General features: G+C 40.3%; 1 protein-coding gene across 8 annotated transcripts in view; it reads right to left on the reverse strand.

The window, feature by feature from the left end:
- The window catches only part of jakmip2 (janus kinase and microtubule interacting protein 2), a 59,326-nt gene that overhangs the window by 19,633 nt on the left and 23,527 nt on the right, over positions 1 to 16,166 (reverse strand). For all 8 annotated transcript variants that reach the window (XM_067423035.1, XM_067423030.1, XM_067423033.1 and 5 more), the window contains 9 exons: positions 15,531 to 15,740; positions 11,852 to 11,950; positions 10,405 to 10,551; positions 9,064 to 9,204; positions 8,920 to 8,973; positions 4,094 to 4,216; positions 3,811 to 3,939; positions 1,034 to 1,117; positions 784 to 846 (listed from right to left, as the gene is read on the reverse strand). In XM_067423035.1, coding sequence (XP_067279136.1) covers positions 784 to 846; positions 1,034 to 1,117; positions 3,811 to 3,939; positions 4,094 to 4,216; positions 8,920 to 8,973; positions 9,064 to 9,204; positions 10,405 to 10,551; positions 11,852 to 11,950; positions 15,531 to 15,740 — 1,050 coding nt within the window. The remainder of the gene's footprint in view (positions 1 to 783; positions 847 to 1,033; positions 1,118 to 3,810; positions 3,940 to 4,093; positions 4,217 to 8,919; positions 8,974 to 9,063; positions 9,205 to 10,404; positions 10,552 to 11,851; positions 11,951 to 15,530; positions 15,741 to 16,166) is intronic.

Consider the following 16,166-nt stretch of genomic DNA (forward strand, 5'->3'; position numbering starts at 1 on the left):
GGCAGACGCTTTTATCCAAAGCAACTTACATTGCATTCAAGGTACACATTTTACATTTTTGTCAATTCTTGCTTTCCCTGGGAATCGAACCCATGACCTTGGCATTGCTAGCGCCATGCTCTACTCATTGAGCTACAGGAAAGACAGTAGATGCTATCTATATATATATATATATAACGGTTGAACAGAAAGTTCAAAAGAACAGAATTTACTTTTGTACCATTATATAAGTCTTTACAGTAACCTTTGATCAATGAAATGCATTTTTTGCCAATTAAAAGTAATAATCATATATGTTTCTTGAGCATCAAATCCTCATATTAGAATTATTTCTGAAGGATCATGCGACAGCTTTGATCACAGGAATAAATTACATTTTGTATTGTACCCTGATACCCTTATTACACCGTATTTTTGATCAAATACTTCAAAATCATAAAAAAACTTAAATATTTAAAACGTTTCCATTTGATACAAATATTTCAACATGTGTTATTTAGTACACTGTACTTACATTTACCTGAATGTAACTACACTCTTGATCCTAAACCTAAACTTGCTCCTGAACCTACAATTTTAAAGACACCTAATATAACGTGAGACCCAGACTTTTGCTAGAAAATAATGGCATTTAGTGACTTGTGTAACAGTAAAGGAGAAGTGCATTGTTTCTGCTTCCAATAATCCTGTCAAGGTTTATTTTACAATAATGACCTCTACATGGAATTAAGGGAATGATCTCTTCAGTCTATGATTACTTTGTTGATCCTCATGTACACACACCTTCTCCAGCAGCTCTTGATTGCGTCTGAGGAACAGTTGCTTCTCTTCCACCCATCTGGAGTCCTGTGAGAAAGAGAGGGAGTGACATGGGAATCAGCCATACCTGCGCCATACTGTGCTTTATAACCAGATACTCAGAACAAATCAGGCTGTAAGTATGGAGAAACACTCAGCAAGATAAATACCACATTATAAGTCACTGTATATGAATTTTTCGTCACTGATACCAATAGTAATGAAAGACTTGTACCTGTCCTTTTACAGCAAGCTCTTTTTCCAGGTCTTCGATTTTAGCCTTATACCTTTGAGTGTCTGCCTGGAGCTGCTCTTGAGCCTGCAAAGATAAAATAACTATGAAATATAACCATCATTTACCTGAATATGCACTATATAAGCATGTGGGTTCAGTGAAACAGTAATGTGTTCTTTTGAGCTCTTTACCTTTCAGGAGCTCATTTACTGTATGTTTATTCAAATTTAGAGAAAACTAAAATTGTTGGATATGTATAGATTTTTTTTTTAAAGAGTTTTTCAAACAATTGGTCTGAACCCTATTACATTTTTAACGTAACGCAAGGGGAAAATGTCTAGTTATTGAATGATTTTGATTATATATGGCATGGAAAAACGTTACAATCTCTCATATAAAGATATAATCTCATATAAAAAGTTTTTCTATCAAAAATCACTGATTATGAATTTACAAAAATCTTTATTTTTTTGTGGGGTTTGTAGCATATGACGTGTAATAACCTGAACTACACTTGTCATATCATACAAAAGGTCAAATGATCTGATTTAACGAGATATACTGTCCATGAAATATAATCATAAGGGTCTTCAGGAGTCCTCTGTATGAGGACAACTACTGTATATCAGGGATAATCCACGGCTAGCAATGCATTAACCGATTTTAATGCATGATGTGAAGGCAATGAACCACCCGGCAAAGTGCATGAAGTAAGGGATAATGTCCACCCAGCTGGTTGTTACCGCAGAATAAACCCCGACAGAGTGATCAGGACCCCGACGCGAAGCGGAGCATCACTCTGAAGGGGTTTATTCTGCGGTAACAACCTGCTGGGTGGACATTATCCCGCTTATTACACGGCTACTAGTCTCAAATAAATTAGACACAAAATATTGTCTTGAGATTAAATATTTTATTAGCTCTTACGCAAAGCTTCCGTGAAGAAAAACAGTTCCAAACTGCTTTAAGCCTTTATCTATTGCTGCTAAATTTTGAAAATGAATGCTGAAAGGGTTAGTTCAGCCAAAAATGAAAGTAAACCTATGATTTACTCACGCTCAAGTTATCGTAGGTATATATGACATTCTTCTGTCAGACGAATACAATCAGAGTTATATTTGAAAAGTCCAGGCTAACGTTAATCCCAGCAGTAGTTGTAGTTGTGTTTGAAGTCCATAAAAAATGCAGCTGTCCGTCAAATAACGTGCTCCACACGACTCCGATGGGTTAATAGAGCCTTCTGATTCGAATCGATGCGTTTGTGTGAGAAAAATATCCATATTTAAAACTTTATAAAGGAAACCCGCCTTGAAGTCTTCCATTGTAACCCACGGCTGTTTAAGCCACAAGATGGCGCCAGCGTTAAGCATAGAAGTAGTACCGGCCAAGATAACTCGTACCCGGATGAGCGGGTGTTATCTGGGAATAACGTACTGCTGGAATGCGCGATTGACCAATCAGAATCAAGTATTTCACAGAGCCGTGTAATAAAATTGTTTAATGCACAGCAAGCCATGGATTATCCCGCTTATGCCATGGTCATATGCCAAAATTGAAAACGTAAAGCTGTTACTGATGTTTGCAGCACAATATTTGACCGGAAGGGTAAAACTGGCTGTTATATTTGTCAGATATGGCTCATTAGATCTAACATTCAAACTGCTTTAAATCAGACACAAAAATAAAGTAGTGCAAAAGATTAAGTTTATTCAAATTAAATTATATAATTTATTTGAATTCATTATCAAAAGAGAGCAAGAAAGACAACAAAGTTGTGAGTTTAATTCTTCAAAATAGCGATGTAACCCCTTAGATGCTTTAAGCAGTATTATTGCACACCTTCCAGCCAATCATAATCGAGTTTTCAGACAGACCATGGTTTAAATGAGCAATATCACACTCATAGCCGTGCGATATCGTTCTATATCAGCACGGTTGTATTTCGGCCGTAGGTAATAATCGCACGGCTACGGATTCAAATCTTAAGTTGACAGTTTAACAGTTGAGCCCAAGCCTCTGTTACTAATTCTGAAACACCACTGTAGAGCGAGTAACAGAGGAACGCTGAGTCGCTTCACTGAAGATTATTGTGTTATGTAGAGTATGATGAGCGAGAGATTGACTAAGCGAGTGCATTGCCTGCATCCATCAAGATCATATTCTTCAGACCAATGTAATATTCATAATCATAATGTCCGCTGGGGAAAGCGGTGTCTTTGTCCTTTTAAAGGTAAGGGGATTTCCCATGACAATGCTAGTCCATGCATTTGTAAGTATTTTCATATAAGGCGGCTTTTTAAAGTAAAAACAACGTCCTTATTTTCAACCTTATTTCAGTCTCTTTTAATATAAAACTCTTTGCTACTGACTCATAAAGATATCACTCATAATCTAATCTCATTTTTTTCAGAACAGACGCACGACACTCTCTCTCTGATCTCTCTGACAGCGAGTGACACTCAAACCCTCCTCCACTCACTCGCTTCATTTGCTCCGAGTGAGGGCTTGAATTTCAGCGTGGGATTGCACGTATTGAGCATAATTTTACCCATTCCTGCAGATTTGCTGCACATAAAGCCCCTCTCAGCACTAAATTAAATAATTTTTTGCTGCTTATTGCACTTAAACAGTCAAATACACACAAAATATGTGTGTATATGTTTGAATTGCATTTTTATCAGGGCAAAACAAACCAAAGAAGTGTCATTTCTTTTACCCAAGTTCTGTGCGCTGTTTAATATTAATTAGCTACAGCACAGACAACAGTTCAGGAATACCTTGGCCTCCATTTCAGCATCCAGCAGACCTCCTTTCTGCTCCTGTAGCAGGGCATACGCTCGCTGAAGAGCCTGATATTCCCGTGTCAGCTGCTTAAACCGCAGTTCCGACTCTTCAGCCGCCAGACCCTTAATAAAAAGAGCATGAGAAATAAAGCACAAATAATCAACATGAGAAATACTGCGCAATTATCAAAACACACCATAGAAGAAGTCGGCAAAAACACAGGAGCCCTTAGTGAGAAATGAAAGAAATCAATAGTTAACGTTCCCAAATGCTCACCTCATCTAAATCTTCATCTGGCGTAGCCGGGGTCCGATCCATGCGCAGGGAAGCCACCGAGGAAGTTTCCGAATCCATAGACTCTTCATCATACCCATAGAATGTATCTACAACAATATGCCTCTGCATGGGAAACGACAAGATAAATCCTGGGTAAATATGGACTTGAAGCCTCAGGTATAGTCCCAACCCCAGTGTCAGTGGACTTAGGCCCACCCAGACTGAAAGCTTCCCCATCCTGTCAGATCCAGGGAAATATATATATATTTTTAATAGCACTATTTTCTAACATTTAACAAATCTTCAATCATTATTTTAAATGTGATTTATTTTGTCATGCCCTGGAAGTCATATCACCCTGTAGCCCGAGACTGGTTTCCCACTGAAGCTAAGCAGGGCTGAGCCTGGTCAGTACCTAAATGGGAGACCAACTAGGAAAACCAGGAGCTGCTGGTAGAGGTGTTAGTGAGGCCAGCAGGGGGCGCTCACCCTGTGGTCTGTGTGGGTCCTAACACCCCAGTATAGCAAGTCCCAGTCCTAACACCCCAGAGATAGCAAGATGGCGCCGTCGTGTTCGGTCGCCGTTCAGGTAGCTCCTCTGAGACTTTGATTTTATTTATTATTCTACACTCTTTTGTTCTCATTTTTTACTAATCTATCATCAGCCTTGGTCTGCTATGATAGCAAAACACTTTTGGATATAGGTTATCGCTACACTGATCTGGTTCAAGGCGCTTTCATCAATCCTCTGTGGCCACCAGAGATTCTTCGGAACGCCGAGTTGAACAAAGGCCACTCGACTCGTAGGCGAAGATTCAAAAAACACCGCGGGAAACGCGCTGGGATCCGCAACAGACTGAGGAAGAGAGCATTCAGTCCGCCTCTCCCAAGCATTCTGCTCGCAAATGTCCAATCCTTGGAGAATAAGATGGACGATCTTAGAGCCAGGATAAGTTTTCAACGGGACGTGAGAGACTGCAACATCTATTGTTTGTCCGAAACATGGCTCACGCCCGCGGTCCCGGACACAGCTGTGACGCTGTCTGAGAACTTCTCTGTTTTCCGGATGGACAGAACAGCCGAGGCCGGTAAAACCAAAGGCGGTGGAGTGTGTTTCATGATCAACAAGAAATGGTGCAATCCCAGAAACATCTCCATTCTTTCGCGATCCTGCTCGCCTCACCTGGAACATTTATCAATCATTTGCCGCCCATTCTATCTGCCTAGGGAGTTTTCTTCGGTCGTCGCCACTGTGGTTTATATTCCACCACAGGCAGACACGGGACTGGCTTTATCTGGCCTCCATGATGCCATCAGCGGCTCCACAAACAGCCACCCCGATGCGGCTTTCGTCGTCGCGGGTGATTTTAACAAAGCCAACCTTAAGAAAGTATTGCCTAACTTTCACCAACATGTCTCCTGTCCCACACGAGGAGCAAACACACTGGATCACTGCTAATCTCTGTTTAAGAATGCCTACAAGGCTCGTTCACTACCAGCCTTTGGTAAATCGGACCATGCCGCCATTTTCCTTACACCTGAGTACAAACAAAGGCTCGTTCAGGAACCCCCGGTGAGGCGGGAAGTTAAACGCTGGTCGCCTCATTCAGAGATCATGCTACAGGCAGCTCTTGACGACGTTGACTGGGACATGTTCCGGGCGAGTTCATCGGACGTCAGCGAGTTCACTGATGTGGCGCTCTGCTTCATCAACACACTGACAGAGCAAGCCACACAAACAATAACTATAACGTCCTTCTCTAATCAGAAACCGTGGGTGGACAGTTCAATCCACGCTGCAATGAACGCCTGCACTGCCGCATACAACGCCGGTCTACTAACAGGGAATATGAGGGATTATAAATCATCCTGTTATGCTCTCCGACGCGCCGTTAAAGCCGCAAAGCTCCGTTATAGGGATCACGTGGAGTCTTATTTCCAACTCAACGACTCCCGGCGGATGTGGCAGGGACTGAGAACCATCTGTGCTTTTGGAACGAAATCCTCTGCAGAAGTGAGAGCTGATCCATTGCTTGTGAACGAGTTAAACTCTTTCTACGCTCTCTTTGATGGCAATCGCGGCAGCGCGACGCTGCCGAGTGACGCGTCAGAGAGAATCACTCAGCTGCAACAATCACGTGATCTCTGTCTCGGAGGATGAGGTTCGTAGGACACTCAAGCGTGTGGATGTTAGGAAAGCTGCTGGGCCGGATGGCGTTTCAGGTCGTGTCCTGCGGTGCTGTGCTGATCAGCTCGCCGGACTCCTCACATCCATCTTCAATGAGTCCCTTGCTACATCTGTGGTCCCAACCTCACTCAAAAAATCCACCATCATCCCTTTCCCTAAGAACAGTAAATCCTCTTGCCTAAATGACTATCGCCCAGTGGCTCTCACGTCTTTAGTCATGAAGGTCTTTGAGAGACTCATCAAAAACAACATCTGCTCCTCCATCCCTGACACCTTGGACCCTCTTCAGTTCGCCTATCGTCCCAATAGATCGACTGAAGATGCCATCTTTCACGTCCTCCACTCCTCCCTCACACACATCGACAGCAAGAATGGGAACTATGTAAGACTGCTATTTATTGACTATAGTTCAGCCTTTAACACCATAGTTCCCATTAAGCTAACTAACAAACTCCTGGATCTCGGACTGAACTCTTCTCAATGTCACTGGATTGAAGATTTCCTCACTGGCAGACCTCAGGTGGTGAGAGTAGGACAGTTCACCTCCACCTCCATCACCGTGAGTGTGGGAGCTCCACAGGGCTGTGTCCTCAGTCCCCTGCTCTACTCTCTCTACACGCATGACTGTTTGTCCACACACAGCTCCACCTCTGTCATCAAGTTTGCAGATGATACTGTTGTCCTGGGCCTCATTTCCAACAACAATGAGACCGCATACTTGGACGAGGTGGAGCAACTGACATCATGGTGCCAAGACAACTGTCTCCTTCTGAATGTGAACAAGACCAAAGAACTGATTGTGGACTTCAGGAAGAGACAGCAACGGTCATATTCCCCTCTCATGATCAGCAGGACACCAGTAGAGAGAGTGAGCAGCTTCAAATACCTGGGTGTGAACATCTCAGAGGACCTGACCTGGACTGCAAATATCCAGTCTCAGGTGAAAAAGGCCAGGCAAAGACTGTACCACCTGCGCCAGCTGAGGAAATTCCGGGTCTCACCAGCTTCTTGTGTTCCATGTAACTACTCATTATAATGCTGTTTGCACATTACACTCCTGCACTTCTGTTATCCACGTATTTATTTTTATAGTCTCCAGTTTACTTTATCTCACTTATTTTATTCCACATCTCTTATTTCTTTTACTTTATTTATTCATAATTCTACATATGTATATATATAGCACCTTATCCTATTCCTATTTTATAATTTATTGTGCTTTTTTGTTAATTGTTATTTGCTGTCCATGGAGCGGACCTGTTTACATTTCACTGCCGGTTGTATTCTGTATAACTGTGTATGTGACAAATAAAACTCTTGAACTTGAACTTGTATAGTGATGGGGACACTGTACTGTCAAAGAGCACCGTCTTTCGGATGAGAGGGGAAACCGAGGTCCCGACTCTCTGTGGTCGTTAAAAATCCCAGGATGTCCTTCGATAAAGAGTAGGGGTGTAACCCCGGCATCCTGGCCAAATTTACCCATTGGCCCCTGTCCATCATGGCCTCCTAATCCTCCCCCTCTCCTGATTGGCTTCATCACTCGCTCTCCTCTCCACCAATCAGCTGGTGTGTGGTGAGCGTTCTGGCGCAATATGGCTGCCGTAGCATCATCCAGGTGGTGCTGAACATTGGTGGTGGTTGAGGAGATTCCCCCCTTCTATGTAAAGCACTTTGAGTGCCTAAAAAAACGCTATATAAATGTAATTTATTATTATTATTATTATTATTATTATTATTATTATTATTAATATTATTATTTTTTTATCATTAATATTATTATTATTATTATTATAAGTCTATTCTAATATGAATGAAAATATGCTAATTCATCTCTTCAGTTGCCAGTAGTAATGTCATGTTCTTCTTCAGGCCAATATCACAATTAAATTCCAACCAGCAGCGCCTTTTTTGTTATTAAAAAATGGCTAAACTGACATTTATGACACATTTAAGACAGAAACACATCTTGACAAAGATGACAGGATGCCATGAGTGAACTACCAGATAATTGGGATTATGATGATATTATCTTCGATTCAAAACGTATATCTGACTTTTTGGGTAGGTTTTCAGTCTGGGCCGCCATGGCATTTATGAGCAAGTGGTTTTCTTAAATGTACATAAGCCACTTGTACTGTATTAACAATGGCAGATTATTGATACAGGACTCATGCATTGTGATTTCTCTTCGTGATATAGTTATCAGGACGAGGGTTGAATCTCTCTCCTGCTTTGATTTAGTTTTTTAGTTTTTTCCATGTTGCAGCCGCTCACACTTGATCGCACGGAGCTCAGTGCTTACAGGTGAAGTATATCGTTTCTGCGACACTAGTAGCACTAGCAGGATTTCAAAAGTAAAGCAACCTTGTAAACGGTCCTCTCGTGCGCCGCGCTCAAACATCACAAACACAGCTCGTACGGGCATGTACATTCAGAAGTAGACTATATTAAAAGACAACAGACAATGAGAGGTCCAACATATGAGGAATACTTTTAGCTGTGTTGCTATGTTTCAATCAGATTTGGGGATTTTTCTTCCAAATGAAGGGGTGATGCGAATTATTCCGGCCCACCCACATTATCCACTTCCTGCCTACGCCCCTGACTACAACACTGAGAAAGTTACACACTTCACCTTTATTGGTCTGCTTCGTTTATGCCTCTTCTTTCTCAAGAGTTTTTCTCTATCCTGAAACAGGGAGCATAAGAAAGATGAGATGCATGAGTGTTCAGTGCTCACTTCTGTGTCTTCTGCCTGGTGTTCACAGGAAGTACTCACTCGTGTCAGCTCGTCGATCATACTCTGTTGCTCCAGAACCTGCAGCTTGAGGAACTCGATCTCTTGATCATCATTGGCCTGATCCAGATCATTCAGAGACTTGAGTTTCTTCAGTGGAGGATGGGATGTAATCTTTTCCTTCTGAATGCATCAAAACATTAATAACACAACAGGATGAATGCATTCTGCAACAACCGTTGAGTTATTTCCACATGCTGAAAGCAGTGAATGCTTTGTTTATAGTTTAACACGAGATTTTGAGGTGATCATCCAATGATTATCAAATTATGGAGGTAAATATCCAGACATGTCACGCTTTCTGTAATTGTAATAACCAATCCAGGCGCCTGAATAATCCGCGAACTGGAGGCCAGTTAAGTTGCTAGATCGTGGTAATTTGTTGCATCCTTTACTACCTAACACATGAGAACAAGTTGAAAAATAGCACTGTGTAAATCGCATTTAGAATACATTTTTGCCATTATAGTAAATGCTAAAGCAACAGCGAGAATCCACGTTGAAAAACGTTAAGGTTAACTTTTTTTAGTTAAACCTGCTGTCCGTAGCGTTTTTTGTGTTCAAGATTTACAAAAAATATATAATGAGAATGTACAACATGAATCCATTTTCCAAACCGTGTTTTTGTCTTACCCTGAATCATTATGGTACACTAATAATAAGTATTTATATTGGGACTATTTCAGGCCAGACTGGTAGGTACAGCTGCGGAGGAGCACAGTCCCTGCGTGATCCGCCATAGACATAGACAGAGAGAAGTAGCTCCGGCTGCAATGTTCTTCCGCAAGACGCATGGAGTTCTGTTTATTAACCACTAGAGTGCACAAAGTTACGGACTGGAGCTTTAATATTTCACAATATTACTGTTTTCAATAGATAGTCTAAATGCAAACTTGGTGATCATTAGAGAATTTTAAAAAAACGTAAAACAAATCTTGATTATACTTTTGAACGGTAGTAGTTTATCTTCAGTAATCTGAACACAAGTGATTATTGTGCTAAATAAATACACAAGTAAAAATGCTTCAAAACATTATGTGATCTATGATGAGTCTAAATGACAGTAATATGCATTTAAAGTTCAGTAGATACAGATGCTTGACCAGCTTGAGCAATCAAAGTAATCAAAATGTCACTGTCTGTGGTGAAATTAAAATGTAAGCACAATATTATAATGTCTTTCTGTGCTTTGTTAGCGTTCGGTAATACACTGACGTAGTACATTTAATCACACACTACAACTGTGATCACAAACCTGCACTTTAAAACGCAGATAAAATAGTCTGGACACATAAAGTTATAGTGACTAGCAGAGGAACGCACCATCTCCAGATTCTCCTTGGTTATGGATTTAAGCTTATCCTCCATCCTCTGAAGCGAATGGCTGAGGTCATCATTTTTCTTACTTAATAATTTGTTCCTCTCCAGTAACGGCTTGCACTGTTTCTCTGTTTCCCGAACACGCTTCAACTGAGAGGAGCAAATCAGGGTGAATTATTCATCGACAAAAGACCACACATAAAAGAGGATGCATAGGGAGAGTGGGGTAAGATGAGCCAGTGGGCAAGTTGACCCACCCCATTAATTTTGGCAACTGTACACTTTTATTGTCATGTGACCATATATTTTCTTTTGGAAACACTTGTCGTTTCTGCCAGACTGTGAACATGGCAGGCGTGGAAGGCACCCGTTTACTTTAAAAACTCTTTTTGGCTTGTCGAAGTACAATTTTAGCAGAACAGATGTAATGGCTGTTACATCAAAACAAATATGTCCAGGTCTACAATATGTATTATCCATATTGGTGATTTAGCAATGTATAAGTATGTTTTTAGCGTAATATTCACCTGAATTGGTAAGCTAGCTAGTTTTATCAAAAATGGCAGCTATGGGGCATAATGAGCCAAATGTTGTAGGGTAAATTAAACCACCGGAAGGCTTTTTTTCTTTACAAAAACAAAATTGTTGCCGTAATTTTGATAGGAATGAGGTACAAATTCAGCAAATCCTCCTCTGATCAGACCCAGAAGATGTATATATATATATGTAAAATATATATATATATATATATTTCCAGCTGCATTCTCTAATGACCTTACATGTTCAATATGGCAGAAAAACTACAATGACAAGACCCTTTTGACTACAATGTTTATTAGTTTCAATGACATTCATTCATTCTTCTAATTCAGTTTTTATTTTATGTCATATTTTTTTTTTGTTTTTTTTTACTTGTTTTTTGTTTTTGGGAAGGTTACAACTTTAGTGTCCAACATATTGTTTCAGAAATGCAAACAATTAAAGACATTGAGATGTCACTTTCATCGGTTGGTTTTATGTTGTTTGAATTAGCTTTGAGAAAAGAAATATGACTGTATGTAAAAGGAAATGTGATCATTGAAGGTGTTTTTAAAGGAGGTAAATTATCTTTACAATCTCACATGGGTTTGATTCAGATTCAGTCAGATGGTCTGTTTACACCCAGATGGTGCAACTTACCCACTGACCCGGATCAACTTACCCCTAACCTGGGGTAAATTGAGCCACAAGAGAAAAATAATTATAAGAAGCCATATATTTATAACCATTTAAAATGCATTCTGATCATTTAAAAATCTCCTGAATTACTTTAGATACTTTCATTGAACGTCTGCCTTATTTTATCTTATCTTGAACACCACATAAGTAAAAAAATGGCTCATCTTACCCGCCACTCTCCCATACTGTTTATACAGGAAAACTCATCCGAGACAGACCCCTTGAAACTTACCAGCTCATTTCTTTCATCCACTAAGATTGAATTGCGGTCCTCCAGCTTACGAATGGTGGCTTTAAGTTCACTCATGCGCTTCTGGTTTCTTCTCATGTCCTAAAAACACATGTTTAACATTTTCAAGCTTGACACACATAACGTATATTGTGCAATAAAGGAACATTTATGCAGCTACGTAAAATGTTTACAATATTAACAGATACACTGGGAACAAAGCTGGCACAGTGCCAGTCAAACGCATCAGCGTTTGTGTGTGTGTGGCTGTTTCTGAGAAAGAGCACTTGCTTTTAAGACAGTCAATCAACTGGCTAGAAACAGTCACACTTCATTAATCGTACAATAATTGACATTGAACCATTTAGATTAGCCCTAACCTTTCATTTGGTTACCCTTTATTTCCATGGTCCACTTCAGACATTCTATAGCTGTAAGCAACTACTGTCATCTAGCAGTCATTATTGGAGTATTGGTAGCTTCATATCTGCTAACTCTTTATTTCGATGTTCCTCAACAGACAGGGCCTGAAGCAATTGTTTTTTCTCACCTGTCAAAGGCCGGTGACTTCAGAAAATGTACCAGCCATAAATATGTTTTAATGGCTGGTTTCAGTTCCAGTAATGACACCAACATTTTAGATAACAGTGAAAAGTCACAATTCTCTATTCTAATTTTGATACCACAGCTAATGGCCTATAGCCTGGATGCCAGCCGAACTTAGCCCCGCCCACAAAATTTTAGGTCGAGCAGTTCGGTCTGGCCTTGCTCCACAGCGGAGTAATTATCCCCGAACAGAAACCGTCCGGACCAATGAAATCATCAAGGCGGGCTTTAGACGATGACGGACAGATGATCAACAGTAATGTAATCATCACGTCATCAAAGGGGCTTGGATTATATTTGTTCGAATCCTGAACGGAGAGCTTGTTTGTATCTGCATCACATTCACAATTTCTCTCAGAAATGATGATCATGTTGGGTAAGTACTCTGTGTATCATTAAATTCTTTTATTTTTTATAACACCGGCAAAAATCGTGTATTCCAGCCTGATTTCAGCACACGTGCAGACAGGGTTGCCAAGTTTTTACAACAAAACCCGCCATCTACTAGCCCTAAACAATAACTTCTCGGGGGGTTCTCCGGGGAAAAAATGGCGTTTGGGGGTAAAATGTGTGTTATTTTGGCAAGGTTGGCTGCTAAAATTCGCACTCATGGGTCTATATATCACATAATAGGCGCTTCAACCCACGGACATGGGAAACAACCCGCGTGGGAAAAGAATGCTGACTTGGCAACACAGTGCAGTTGAGCTCTGTTGACATTTGACAATGCGTCGCTGCGTTGCTCTGATTGGTTGTAGGTCTATCCAATTGATGTCTTACCTGGTTCGGTTGAAACACGCCCCATAATCACAGCCCAATGGAGCAGTTTCAGACTCATATTCTGACTAGAATTTAGTATGACCACGTCAGGCTAAATGGCCTAACTAATATACATTTAAAACATTATTAAAGAAACAGTCAGTAATAAAAAGCAAAAGCACAAATAAATATAATATTATAAAGATACAAATAAAACAAACTGTGCTTTTCAGGTAGATCTGAAAGTAGTTTTCAGGTACTTAAATGTAATGTAACAAAGCAATTAAATGTAAAATAACACTGCATAGTCTTTAGCCAAATCTAGACACACCCTAGCGGCAACAAATGTATTTCATCTAGTAACTTGAAATTCATTATAGATTAATCTAGTTGGCTTGCAAGCTTGAAAAACCAAAGTCAAGTCAGGCCAAATTACATTGTGTATAGAGTTGGTGTCTGGGCTTAAAATAATGAGAAGATGGATGCTGCTGGCGAACAGCGGACTTTCAATCGGCTTTGGCTGAGACTGCTAAAGCTTGGAGTTAAAAAGTTTTTTTGAGAAAAGAACAAAGAACGGCACTAAAGTCCTTCTTTAATAAGATGTGTTCGGAAACGGTGGTTGGTTGCAGCGCTATCTTATTGCGTGCAGAGGGAATTTGAATGACAACCTTTTATCCCGCCTCTCTGATTGAGCCCTGCCAACAGTGAGTTCCCAGACCAAACATCTTGATGTAGGGCTGGTTTGTCAGGCTATATAGTCTTCACTGTATGAATTAAACATCCTTATTAATTCATCCTTATTACATCCTTATTAATTCATCATTATTAAATTACAACAGTTATTCAGTCAAGAGCAGTGTGTAATTTTTCTTTTGTTGTTTGATTAACATTAACAATAGCAGCAGGAATATTAGAGAATATTAGACTGCTGTCACTTTAAGAGAGAATACACAGATCTAATATACAGACACTGACACACATGGGCCGTTTCTCAATGTGCGTTCTTGCCTGTACTTGTGCTCTCATGGACTTGTCAATCGTCATCGGTCGCTGTTCCAATACAAAGTTCACATCTAGCCAAGTACAGTTTAAATCCTCAGATGTATCCTTGAGCCGCCCCTTTTATCGAGGATGCATTGAGGGGTGACTTGTGTAGAGTAAAGACAGACCGGTATCCCAGAATGCATCTCGCACAACTGACCAGCAAGCATCAAAAGCGGATGAGAAACCCACGTAATTTAAAAATACTACTGTTAATGTGTCACGAAATGACTGTTTTTAAGACTGTTTTTAAGGCGAGAATGTAGCTGTTTAAAGCTCAAATATGTGGTTTATTTATAAAGAGAGCACCTATTTCAAAATGTTATCTGCCATTTTGAGAGTTGTGAGATCCAGTCGCTCAGCGCTCTTTAACCCCGGCGAGAGTAGCCTTTCCTCGGCTAGCCCTTCTGGCGTCTGCCGCTGGCTCTGATGTCTGTAGTGGTTAAACATGAGATATAATTCATCTTGTGTTGATATAACCGCAGATCTTTGGGCTCATGAATCTATCATTTGTTGCCTTGCAAATCGTTTTGGCTGAGGGCAAAGAGAAGTTTCATAACTTTATATTTTTAGGATATTTAACTTTAACGTTGCAGCACTGACTTTGTTTGAATGAATTGTTCGCTTTATTTCTTGTATAGCTTCTAATAACTTTTACTTAATGGCTATTATTGATCATTAAAAACCGACATTTATCAAAAAGAGACTGGGTTGTGTTTTATGTCATATTTAATTGCATTACAGTGATAATCATATATATGCACACTTATTGTCTGAACCACATATTAATATGCATCAAATGTTTTATATGTAAAGGATAAGAGATAGGGTTTTGTATATTGATAACTTGCCGATGCAGCACAGGCCCGTCAATTTTCCAGAGCGTCGTTCATATTTGTTCACCTTCATGAGGCAAACTGCCGAGTAACACTTTTTTTATATAATTGCGAATGCCAGTTTTTACTCACATTTGGTGCTTGCCTAATCTAACCTAACCTAACAGCTGACCTAACAGTCTACTAATACCCTAATGTAGCTGCAAACATACTTACTGTATAGTTTGTTGAATGTTGAAAGTGGACTATCAAAATTAAAGCTTAACCTTTCGGTCTTTACTCTTACGCAGAAATGGGATGGTTTAATATTTGAATTTTTGAGTAGTAGACAACATGTTTAAGACTGAAATTACTTATATTTCAAGAACAAATGCATCTGAGTATTTGAACGTGCATTTGTGTATGTGCATTCGTAGATTCTGCAAAAAGAGTTTCTTTACCGGACTCCCACAATGCTCCGCTCCATCGCCCGCGCGGCCGGGGATCTCTCTTTTTGGGCTTCCCAGGTTGCATTCTGCCTCTTTCACCAGAAACAGCTGCTCATCAAGCGCATCCTTCTGTAGCTGCAACTTCTGCATGAAGCCTGACGCATTTTCGAGCTCTTTCTCCAGCGAGAAGATTGTTCTGTCTTTTGCCTTGATCTCATCCACCTGGACAATTTAACAAAGATCCCACTGGGTTAGTCCAATGGGTCGTTAGCACTGAACACTACAACATAATGTTGTATATATATATGCCTATAATACATAATACAACACATTATATTAAATCTTAGGCCATTTATACACCTGGTGTTAAGATGCGTTTTGGTGGATCGGATCACGAGTTGATGAGGCCCGTTCCCGTTTACAGCTGGAGTTTTAGGCCCCATCCACACGAAGCCAGCGCTTTCCCAATCTGATCTTTTTTTTTTACTCATTTCAAGAAATATCTGCATCCACACGAGATTACCGAAACTGACTAAAAACGATGTAGTGCGCATGCCAGGCCAGTGTGTGGCGCTGTAATTCTGCCACAGAAATACACTAAAAACGGAGAAGAAGAGTTGTGGCTAGAAGAGGTATAGCAGTGGTAGG

Source organism: Pseudorasbora parva, chromosome 18 (genome assembly GCF_024679245.1).
Source record: "Pseudorasbora parva isolate DD20220531a chromosome 18, ASM2467924v1, whole genome shotgun sequence".
NCBI lineage: Eukaryota > Metazoa > Chordata > Actinopteri > Cypriniformes > Gobionidae > Pseudorasbora > Pseudorasbora parva.